The sequence below is a fragment of the Alosa pseudoharengus genome, unplaced genomic scaffold (genome assembly GCF_046254945.1).
Source record: "Alosa pseudoharengus isolate Yale_2024_CS ecotype anadromous, Long Island Sound unplaced genomic scaffold, YU_APseudo_1.1 YU_APseudo_1.1_scf_4, whole genome shotgun sequence".
Classification (NCBI taxonomy): Eukaryota; Metazoa; Chordata; class Actinopteri; order Clupeiformes; family Clupeidae; genus Alosa; species Alosa pseudoharengus.
In genome coordinates, this window is record NW_027468774.1 from 15,717,022 (window position 1) to 15,729,207 (window position 12,186).

General features: G+C 44.7%; 1 protein-coding gene across 1 annotated transcript in view; it reads right to left on the minus strand.

Annotated features, from left to right (window-relative positions):
* Nucleotides 1–4,511: 4,511 nt before the first annotated feature.
* Nucleotides 4,512–12,186, minus strand: part of LOC143102813 (SH3 and cysteine-rich domain-containing protein 2-like) — a 14,541-nt gene continuing 6,866 nt past the window's right edge. Inside the window, exons 3-11 of the mRNA XM_076266626.1 lie at nt 12,004–12,098; nt 10,227–10,321; nt 9,705–9,810; nt 9,292–9,421; nt 7,489–7,541; nt 7,125–7,207; nt 6,465–6,516; nt 4,978–5,115; nt 4,512–4,790 (exon numbers count right to left, since the gene is read on the minus strand). Coding sequence (XP_076122741.1) covers nt 4,692–4,790; nt 4,978–5,115; nt 6,465–6,516; nt 7,125–7,207; nt 7,489–7,541; nt 9,292–9,421; nt 9,705–9,810; nt 10,227–10,321; nt 12,004–12,098 — 851 coding nt within the window. The 3' untranslated portion in view covers nt 4,512–4,691. The remainder of the gene's footprint in view (nt 4,791–4,977; nt 5,116–6,464; nt 6,517–7,124; nt 7,208–7,488; nt 7,542–9,291; nt 9,422–9,704; nt 9,811–10,226; nt 10,322–12,003; nt 12,099–12,186) is intronic.

A 12,186-nucleotide genomic window follows, 5' to 3' on the forward strand; every position in this document is an offset into this window, starting at 1 on the left:
CGGCGTAACATTCACCATGCTACCATAAGGATGAGTAAACGCTGCAAAACTCTGCAAAAGGAATCTGCTTGCACGCGCGACCATCTATGCAACAGTAGGATTCCATTTCCACTAAAGCTTGCTTTGCTGTTGACCTTGTGAGTGTGTGTGTGTGTGTGAGTGTGTGTGAGTGTGTGTGTGTGTGTGTGTGTGTGTGTCTAACTACACACATAATACATCACATAATCACACAAACATGTGCTGAGAGCAACATATTCAATTTTCTCAGTTACACAAAACATTATTACTCTCTTCCCTGTGTTTACCTATAATCTCTCTGTCTCTCTTTCTTAATCTCTCTCTTTCTCTCTAACACACACACACACACACATAATGACACTGTTGCGGTCAATATGCAGTTGAGCCCCTCCCCCTTTCTTCCCCTCATCTTCCCTCGGCCCAGTCTTCACTCTCTCCACCACCACCACCAGCACCTTATTTCTCCTCCCTCCCGTTCTAGTTTGTAACAAAAGGGGAGATGTGAAGACTGGAAGATAGAAGCTGTATGGACAAGCGGAGCTACGGGGGACAAGAGGAGACATTTGCGCGTGGCACAGTCTGTCCCCGGCACAAACCCCGGGGATCGATCCATCTCAGTGTCGCGCACACAAGGACACGCTGATTTCCTTGGCAGGCCAGAACTGTACGATTACTAAGAAAAACCCTGCTGTAATGTAGGGGGGGGGGGAATTAAATGACTGATAATGACTTCAGTCATCCTCGTCTCTCGTCTCGTCTCTTGTCTCGTCTCTCGTCTCGTCCCCTGCCTACTGTCCGCCTCTCCTCACTGCCCTCGTGTCTGCAGCCTGACAAGAGCAAAGGGAGGTCAGAACTCACGCCTCTCAGAAGGTCTGTGAAGTCCCTCTGTCCTGACATCTAGTACAGAACATTGTAGCATTCTCTTGCTGCTATTTCTTGTCTGTCGCACGCAGGTTTCCCAGTTTCTCTGTTCTCTATCTCACTCTCTCTCTCTCACATTGTCTTTGTTCCTGTGTGTACACCTTGCCAAATGCATTTCTTTGTGAGCCCCCAGGGACTCATTAGGCAGCATGACAGACACAGACTTGCTCACACACAAACACTTTCCATCTCTATCTCTCCCTCACACACGCGTGCGCGCACACACGCACGCACACACACACACATAGATGAACACACACACATAGATGTACACACACACACACACACACATGGACACCACTAGATTAAGATGACTGTTATAGCCAATAGGCAAGCTGTTGCAGATGGGTCTGACCAAAGCCAAAAATACAGACTGGCACAGAACAACATGCAGGCATACATGCACATCTGTTAAGAACCACACACTCACATACAAATACATTCAGATGCGCACACCACACACACACACACACACACAGTTTAAAATCAGGCATGTAGAGGCACAAGAGAGACAAAAAATGCAGTCTGCTTTCATTTGAGATCTTTATTAAGTCATGTTTTTTTCTCATACAGTAACCCATGACTGGACACACATCCACAGTCAGACCAGAAAATGTTCATTCTTACACACTCTCACATATGCGCGCACACACACACACACACACACACACAGACACACTAACAGGATGAGATGTTATACATGAGCTTCAAAGTATGACCTGTGGAAACGCAAACATGAAAATCATGACATCTTTACACAGTAAATCCTTAATACAAACATAACATTACACTACTCCTACTCTCTGTTTATAAATTATCTATTAATGCTACACAATGTGCTATACACTGTCTATACGAATGTGATGAAATGTCCTTTCAGTCCATGCCAAATGCCAGTTTACGCCAGCGTCAGGTAACGCTGCATTGTCAACATTCACAGCATCCATCATGGCGCCCGAATCACCTTCATTAAAACATTTTGTAGCACCAGAGAGGATTTATAAATGTCTAAGTAAACAACATGCCGCTAGCCCAGAATGGCAGCCTGTCACCATTTTTTTGGCCCATCTCAATTCATATCAATTAGGAGGTCTGTGTGAGCCATATGTCCTCTGCAATCTAGCAACTCACATTCATCATACCATATTATATAGCACTGTGTAACCATCATCATACCATATTATATAGCACATTGGAACCATCGTCATGCCATATTATATAGCACGGTGGAACCATCATCATGCCATATTATATATTAGCACAGTGGAACCATTATCATACCATATTATATATTAGCACAGTGAAACCATCATCATACCATATAATATATTAGCACAGTGGAACCATTATCATACCATATTATATATTAGCACGGTGGAACCATACCGTATTATATATTAGCACGGTGGAACCATCATCATACCATATTATACATTAGCACGGTGGAACCATCATCATATCATATTATATATTAGCATGGTGGAACCATCATATTACCATATTATATATTAGCATGGTGGAACCATCATCATACCATATTATATATTAGCACGGTGGAACCATCATATTACCATATTATATATTAGCATGGTGGAACCATCATCATACCATATTATATATTAGCACGGTGGAACCATCATATTACCATATTATATATTAGCATGGTGGAACTATCATCATACCATATTATATATTAGCACGGTGGAACCATCTTTGCTGAGGGGCATGATGGAAATGAGAATAAGCTACAGACTCGCACAAAACTGGCCACGTCAATAAATATATCAGGAAGAAAAACTATGAATAAATTAACAGACTAATAAATATATTTAAGGATCCAAGTGTGGTTTATGCTGCGTCAGAATTCGGTTGGTTTATGCTGCTTGGTGGAGGTATGTAACACACACACACGCACACACACACACACACACACACACACACACACACACAGAGAGAGAGGCAAACATACACAAAGGTAAAGAAGGCACACAAAACAAACACAAACATGCGCATTCTTCACTGGGGTGAAAATGGAAGAGTCTCCATCTCTCAGGTTTGTGCTAGCTGTTGTCAGCTTTCTGACTCATGAAAACAACAGACTCTGTCACAGCCCCATTTCATAACTCACTTGGCTGCACACACCAACTCTCTAAGCTTCTGCTCAATTACCCCACACATCAGGGGGACTTAGTTAAAGGCAAACATCTCTCTCTCCCACCCTCCCTTTCTCACTCACTTACTCCCTCTCCTCTTCTGTGAACTTCACTGTTTAAAAGAGCACTGCTCAGGATCCATTAGGGGATTTATCACCTGTATAGCTGCTATTTCAACTCTCCCAAACACAAACTGCCACTCTGCAAATGTAAACGGTGCTCTCTGAACACAGAGCAGGACAGGGAGAGGAGAGGAGAGGCGCTGCTTGTTGGCTCGCTGGCTATGAATTCTAAACACAAGCCCAAGTGAGAATAGATTTGCTCCTGCATGCTGGCACAGGGTGTCTCATAGTGGATATCTGACTCACTCACACAACTTGCACACTCACACACACAAATTTCACACGAGTATACACAGAGACGCACATTGACATTCAAAGCGCGCACACACACGCACACACACACGCACGCACACACACACACACACACACACACACACACACACACACACACACACACACACACACACACACACACACACACACACACATTTCACGCAGGCATATTCACAGACACACAGTGACATTGACTCAAACACAAATCACACCCCTCACTGCTCATAGCCATCCTTGAGTTTCATAACAGAAGGAGCCGGCGAGGGGAGACGCTGAAACGGAGATGTAAAGTAGCGATAGCCTCAATTAAGACCACAGAACAGAGGAGAGAGCGTGAGAAAGAGGAAGAGAACATCAAGGTCTAACTCAACTAAAGGATGGATGGACACATTACACATTTTAAGCACGGAAGCCAAGCTGACTTAACATAATTTTAAATATCCAATTCATACATTCATAAGTAGTCGTCCCTTTTCCTCGGGTACAATGACTCAGTTCCATGAAGTCTTAAAAATCCTCTTCTCTCCTTCTTGCCATTCATTTGTCTCCCCCCAATGGCTGATAGCTAGAGAGTGTCACAGTCAACAGGGCCGTGGAGAGAGAGTTCTCTGGAGGACCACGTCACCTGTCTCCATGGAGGTTAGAGGACAGAGCACTGGGCTACAGGACACGCAGTCTGGACACACAAAAAGGCAGGTGCTGGCTGTTAGTAAGTCTCCAGATACAGGTATACTTGGATAAGTGTGTGTGTCTGTGTGTCTGTGTGTAATAAGGGGGAATCTGTGTGTGTATGAATGTAAATGTGTGCGTGAGTGTGCGTGTGTGTGTCTGTGTGGTTGACTATATCTACACCTGTCTGTGTGTGTGTGTGTGGATGTGAATATCTCTGAGATTTCTGGGGATTTGGGGCGGGGCTGTTTGGACTAGGCGAGTGTCGGGACGGCCACACAGGGGAGGATCAGGTGCATGTGACAGAGCCGACGCGCGGGGGCTTCGACTGGGCAGCGGCGTGGGGAGACGGCAGTGCAGCAGCGCTAACATGGACACAGCTGAACTAAACCACTGGACATACGCAGGACTGGCACGGCTGGCCTACGGATACCTGGGTGGGACAAAAATGGGTGGGGTGTGTGGGGGTGTGTGTATTGTGAGGGAGGTGTTGTGCAGATGTCTGAGGGCAGCTCTGAGGGGTTAGGAGCTGATGTCAAATCTCCTCCAGGGAGTCGGCTGGGACCAGACCCCTCTTCTTCCCACTGCTCAGCTTCAGGAAGCCATCACTGTCCTCGTTCCTCCCAACACAAATCTGCCAGAGACAGACATAAAGGGTGGGGGGGGGGGGGGGGGGGGAATAAAAACGCATTATATATATACCATTATACCATTAATACATTTCATACATTATTCATCTAGGTAACATCACTGTCTGCTAAAAAGGGCAACAGATATGGCATTGTGAATGGGAATGTAATGATGTGTGTTCTCCTGCTCACCTGTGACTCTTTCACTGCCATGTGACCCATCTCCCGGTTGCCATGGACACCCTGCATCACCCGCCACACCCTTTCACCGGGACGGACCCGCTGGACAAAGTTAGCCGGGAAGAAGCCCAGCTTGTCCCCACACCTGCCCTGCATAAGCCAGAACACAACCCCTCAGACAGCTGCTGAGCCTGGAACACATCCTGAGGTGCGCTACAAATAGCACAAACATTTTCAAAGACTTTCTCCTTTGCTTTCAATTGTCTGCGAACATTGTGATCACACACAAATGGTCTGAAGAGGTAGTTCCTGGTGAACAAACAAAAGTTCTTAGACATTGGACAAGAGGTTGGACATTTAAATCAACAATGAGGGATGTTTATAACAAAACATTCAATATGTTTTCACCTCAAATCTTCAACTCTGTTCCCCAAATTAGAACACATGTTAGACCTGTGAGTGATATGGCCCTGATTTAGTTCTGATCTGGCCCTCGTGTGGATCAACTTTCAGCACACACATAGATAGCTAACAGCCCATCCTGACGTCCCTCTACAGGCTGCTATAGAACACAATGTCCATATTTGCCATCTCTGTTCCCTTTAGGAAAGGAGACAAATGAAGGTGCAACTGATTACCATTCCTCATATGCTCACTGTTGTTAGGTACCAAATACAGCTTTCCATCAGTAAGCACTTGCCTAATGTGAGCAGCCCTGGTGGTAAAGAAGACACACTAGACTACAAATCAGAACTAAATTAAACACATTAACACAAAGTCTTCAGTTCAGTTGCTATGCCGTGATACCTTTTCAGTCCTGCTGCACAGCATATCTGTACAATTCGGAATCAATGAATATTTTTTTAAAAGAAAACTAGTTTGGACTTTGTTAGACCGCAAACAGGTGAGGCAAGTGTTGAATTGATGAACCCCAGCATTTAAAACACCATTTAAAAACTCCCAACGGTTCATTTCCATTTGCACTTTCAGCAACCAACATCGTTATTTCTCAAGAAATCTTCCACTCCAAACAAATTGGAGAGTGACAAAGCATAAGGAAGATGGCAAAGGACGAGAAAGCCTAGGAGCATGGATGAATTGGCCGGGCACTCAATTCCATCTGAAGTAGCCTCAGCCCATTATGCATTCAATGGAAGCTCATTTCAGTTGAGCTGGTATTAACTGCTGTCTATTTCACCCTTTACAATATGGGCCCACAGAAATTAGCCTCTATTGCTGCCTATTTATATGAACTGCAACTGGGGAGGTTATGTGCGTATTTATAATCCCAATCGTTCTCTCTCTCTGTTTCTATCTTTCGGTCACTTGCTTTTCTCTCTCTCTCTCTCTCTCTTGCTCTCACTCGCTCTCTCTCTCTCGCTCTCACTCTCTCTCTTACACACACACACAAACACAGAAACACCCACAGACTACACTACCTATTAACATTATATGTAAACCTGCTGTGACACAGAACTAGCCAAACCTCCAGTGCTCACCTTCCACCACTCCTCATTGGAGTCATCGGTCACCTGAACCCTGTCACCAGGACTGTGGGAGACACAGGAAGAAGATTAGGGGAAAGGTGTAGTCAGACATAGACACACACACACACACACACACACACACACACACACACACACACACACACACACACACACACACACACACACACACACACAGAGCATGTGGAATGACAGATGGTTCAGAGGTCCCTGTGGTGACCCGCCTCTATTTCGTACCTGTAAGATTCCACCCTCTTGTTTCTCATTCCTTCACACACACACACACACACACACAGAGCATGTGGAATGACAGATGGTTCAGAGGTCCCTGTGGTGACCCGCCTCTATTTCGTACCTGTAAGATTCCACCCTCTTGTTTCTCATTCCTTCACACACACACACACACACACACACACACACACACACAGACACACACACACACACACACACACACAGTCCTCATTTTATCTGTGACTCATTCCCAGTACACATCCACACACAAACTTCTATTTTATTTTTTTCAAATTCTCTCTACTTTACACAGCATGTAGATTGCTGACGTACCCATAAACATACAAACATACACACTTGCACTCACACTCACACATACGCACACGCACACGCACACACACACACACACACACACACACTCACTGGAGTTCAAGGTCATTCGGCTCCTGTGGCAGAAACTTGTAGAGCGCAACATAAGTATGGATGGAGTGCACCTGTCTGGGCACCTAAGGGAAAACAAGAGATGGAGACGAGAGAGAGACAACCTGAGAAAGAGAGACAGACAGGAGGAGAACCGTGGCAACTGGAAACACATGACTCTAAACTTTACAGCTTTTCAGTTTTCACAAAACAGTAGGTAAGTGACACTGGTTATTTTTTTAAAGACACAATCTACAGGAAATATATATGCATGAGCTGTAGCTATTAAATAATGAGAAATGCTGTAATTCAGTTGTAGTGAAGCAAACCTGTTCTACTCATATAACTCGTATGTGGACTTGCTTACTTTTACAGCATCTTCAGCTTCTTCTGTCTTCTCAGGCTCAGCAAAGGGGCAATCTGAGAAAGGAAGAAGTTTGGTTAAGTCAAGAAGAACCCTATTTAGTTCTGCCTATTTTGGCTGGGTTAAGTCAAGAAGAATCCAATTTAGTTCCACTTATTTTGGCTGGGTTAAGTCAAGAAGAACCCTACTTAGTTCCACTTATTTTGGCTGGGTTAAGTCAAGAAGAACCCTATTTAGTTCCATTTATTTTGGCTGGGTTAAGTTAAGAAGAACCCTATTCAGTTCCACTTATTTTGGTTGAGCAACTTTGCTCAACCAAAATAAGTGGAACTGAATAGGGTTCTTCTAGATCAAAAACACAAGTCAAGTCAAGTCAAGTCAAGTAAATAAAATGCACATTTAACAATAGTCTGAGCCATCTATAGTTAGTTATAGTTATAGCACAGCAAATAAACCAGTGCTTTGTGTTTAGGAAGTCAAGTTTCCTCAGGGGTAGCAGGTGATGAGGCTGGTATTGCCTTACTTATCTCCACTGAAGTTTAGCAGTGAAGTAGCGGAGGGTATGAACGAGTATTTCTCTCTGTTGGTTGCACTGTAAACATGAAAACTCAACTTAGCAGGACAACTTGAGAACATAGACATGAGTTTTCTCAACTTGGGTTCAGGTTTAGGGTCACTTCTGTTGTTGATGGTTTAGACAACAGGCACAGCTTGACAAAAATCTATTGCAACATGCTGCCTTGATTTGGGTTTTGAAGGCAAGTGAAAGTCAAGGTACTGAATCACTGTATCATTCAGACCTTGGTCACCTTTAGTGTATTTTCTCATTTTATATTAAAGGAAGTCCACCAACAGATAAGAGAAAAAGTACAAACTGACTTAATACAAGATCTACAGTCAACAGTTGGCACTGCTGGCTTTTACTGTACAAAGTGTTACAAAGAAGAGAGAAATGGAAGGTCATCTCTTTTATCTCCGCAAAAGCCAAGGAAAAATTCATACACTATTTAACGAATTAACCCATCAGTAGATTACCAAAAACCTAACTGACAACTCTTCAATGGCACAATTATACAATATATGTTTAGTACACTGTATGTATATACATGTACAGTGCAACTATATATGGATAAATATGAATGGATAAATACATGATGATGTCTCCATTACTGGCCAGTTTGGAGAACATTACTGTCGGTTCATAGTGGGTGACAGACTGGTGTGGTGCCGGCCCACATATTAGTACCACACACCAACTGGTACATCCTGGAAACATTGATGATATGTACCAGTTGCACCAAGAGTGTGTGTGTGTGTGTGTGTGTGTGTGTGTGTGTGTGTAAGTTGCATTACAATTCAAATCACCCTTACAAAACATTCACATTTCCAAAGAAACACACATTGTTATGTTTTTTGGGTAAGTACAACACATTTAGAGTGAAATTTCAAAATTCTATTTACATGCCAAGCCCCACCCTGTGGAACTATGTATTATCCAAAAAGAAAACACACACACACACACACACACACACACACACACACACACAAACAAAGTGTAATGCTGTTTTCAGTTATGTCATGCTCCTGAAATCTAACCTTGTCTTGGGTCTGTGTTTACCGTCTGATTGGAGTGCTTGGCTGAGACGGGGGACTTATCGGCAGTAAAACTGATGTTGCCGTGTGTTATCGCTCCGCACCCTCTTATCAGCGAGCGTGGTATCAGAGGCCGTGTGTGTTTGGAGATGTTTTCATTTCACAGGTCCTCAAGGCTACATGGGAGATTGGGGTTAAGGGTCAAGTTCTTACCGCTGTCTCCAGCCTCACGGATAGCCTCTTCGTCCAGGCCTGCCTGTCCCTCCTCGCTGTCCTCCGTCTCGTCTCTCTCATCCTTCTCATCCTTCTCTTCTGTCTCCTCCCCCTCCTCCCCCCCTTCTCCCTGAGATGGACAGGTGGAGAGAGAGGAAGAGGATGAAAGAGACACAACAAGGACGTGTTTAATTAAGAGGCCGAGCCTTTGACACCTAAGAACAGGCACTTGAAGGACTGCACACCTATTAGTAGGACCTCCATTGGTTGAATGACCTCATGCACTCAAACAAATACATAAACACTCATGCACATGCGCACACGCACACACACACACAGACACACACACACACACACACACACACGCACACACTCTAAGTCCCCCACCCAAAGAGAAACACACACATGCGTACCAGGCTGCGGGTAGGAGACTCACACACACTCCCAAAACTGGAACGACTCATTTGAGCCAGGGTGGTGCCGTAGCGCAGAGCTGCGTAGATAGGATCCATACGAGCCCTTGCGTCTAAAATCCACACACACACACACACACACGCACACGCACACGCACACGCACACGCACACACACCAAGAGAGGAGGGGAAATAATGTGTCAAAGAGACCAGAAAAAATGGCAATAAAAGGAATAAAACATCAGATTCCAAATTGAGGAAAGAGGGGTGAGAGAGACGGAGGAACAGGGGAGAACAAGATGAAAGAGTGGAATTGAGAACAAGAGCAGAGAGACTGACACGAGAGAGAGAGAGAAACAGTCCACATAAAGGGTTTCTGAAATTAGCGCACATAGGCAGAAAGAGGGCAGGGGAAGAAAAGCAAGAAAACAACAGGGAGAGACGAAGAGGAGAGGGGGAGAGAGGAGGAGAGGTGGAGAGAGGAGGAGGGGAGAGGGAGAGAGGCGGAGGGGAGAAGCAGACTCACCTGGGTTAGGCTCTGGTTGAGTCTCTTTGACCACGCCCAGCTGATCGTTGCCTAGCAACGGAGAGCTAAAATTGCGTTTGAACATCCCAGACTGGGGGGGGGGGGGGAGAGGAGAGAGGGAGAGAGAGAGAAAGAGAGAGGATGATTCAGGAGATTAATCGAGACGATGGGGTGCATTACTGCTGTAATAAACAAATGAAAGAGAAAACAATCTGGCAGGACATCCACTGGAGAGACAGCAGCAGAATGGGCCACCTGAGAGACATCTCACTAAGACACTAAGGCGTACACAAGTAAACAAGTTCACATGCGAGAGCTGCTTTATTAAAGTCCTAAATTTGTGCTTAGGTCCAAATGTTTTTGTCCGTCTCTTCTCTCTCTCTCTCTCTCTCTCTCTCTCTCTCTCTCTCTCTCTCTCTCTCTCTCTCTCTCTCTCTTTCTCTCTCATATTTGTCCTCCCTGAAAAGGCTGCTGAGGTAAACACGAAACTGTCTTAATTACCGATCAATACTGAAGATGATGATTACATTCCCTACAACCATTACCACACACACACACACACACACACACACACACACACACACACACACACACACACACACAGGCAGATAAACATACTTTATCCTGGGTCCTCCACTGTTAGAAAGTATTGATCCATACTCCCTGAGTTTGGATGAGAGATCTGTCTGTCAGCAGGTGAGGACAGAGGAATGGATTTCCTCTCAAATCTATCCATCTATTTATCTATCCATCTTAGACTTCTACATTCCTCCTATCTGTCCATCCCTCCATCCATCCATCCATCATCTGTGAAAATAATGTTTTTCATCTCTATCCCAATGTGTTTTAGTCAGACTACAAAAGTGCTGATGATATCATTCCTCTGTCAGTCTCCTCACCTCGTGTTCTTTACCTCAGCACCTATTCTGTGGTGACGCTGTCAAACTGTTCACTGTGATATGTTCAGTCTCACTGAGCTGGCCCAAAACCAGCCATCTCTGTATAAAGCAGACACCATCAGACAGCTACATGCATGCTTCAATAGATTCTACTTCACAGCAGAGCAGGCAGGATTGCTTCAGACTGGAAGCCATCCATCCAATAAGCATGCATTTATAGAATACAAACTTGCAATAGTGAAGTTATGGCATACCATAACTGACTAGTAACTGGATTTGAGCTGCAATTGTGTAACTGTTTAACAGTTTAACAGACATCATAATGTGGAAGTCTAGTCTAGAATCTCTGTTTAACAGTGTGCAAACTTCATGCACTGAAGTCTAGTCTAGAACCTCTGTGTAAGTGAGTCCACAGGTCATGTGCAGGAGTCTAGTCTGGGACCTCTGTGTGAGAGGTTGCAGACTTAATGTGCAGAAGTTTAGTCTAGAAAGTCTGTGTAACTGTGTGAAATGTTCTGAGTGATGAGCACGGGAGTTCACGTGTGTGTTTGACCAAACTTGGTTGTGTTCCAGCTGCAGGGACACAGTGTCTCAGCCCATGAAAAATGGTAATTCTCCAAATGGCCACTCAACATGTGTGTGTGTGTGTGTGTGTGTGTGTGTGTGTGTGTGTGTGTGTGTGTGTGTGTGTGTGTGTGTGTGCGTGTGCGTGTGTGTGTGCTACATGTAATGAGGATGAAATTAGACTCACACAGCTCTCAAAACACACACGGAACTGTATATGAGCATAGTGTGTGTGTGTGTGTGTGTGTGTGTGTGTGTGTGTGTGTGTGTGTGTGTGTGTGTGTGTGTGTGTGTGGCTGGACAAGCCTACCTTTCCTTGACAAGGCTGCTGTGAGAGTTCTGAGGAGCACCAGAGGTGTGCTCCCATCTTACAGTTCTTACAGCGAAGCCCCTGCTTGGAGTTCCCTATAACCAACAGAAAGAAACACACCGAGAGAGAGAGAGAGGGAGAGAGAGAGAGAGAGAGAGAGAAAGAGGGAGAGGAAAAGAAGAG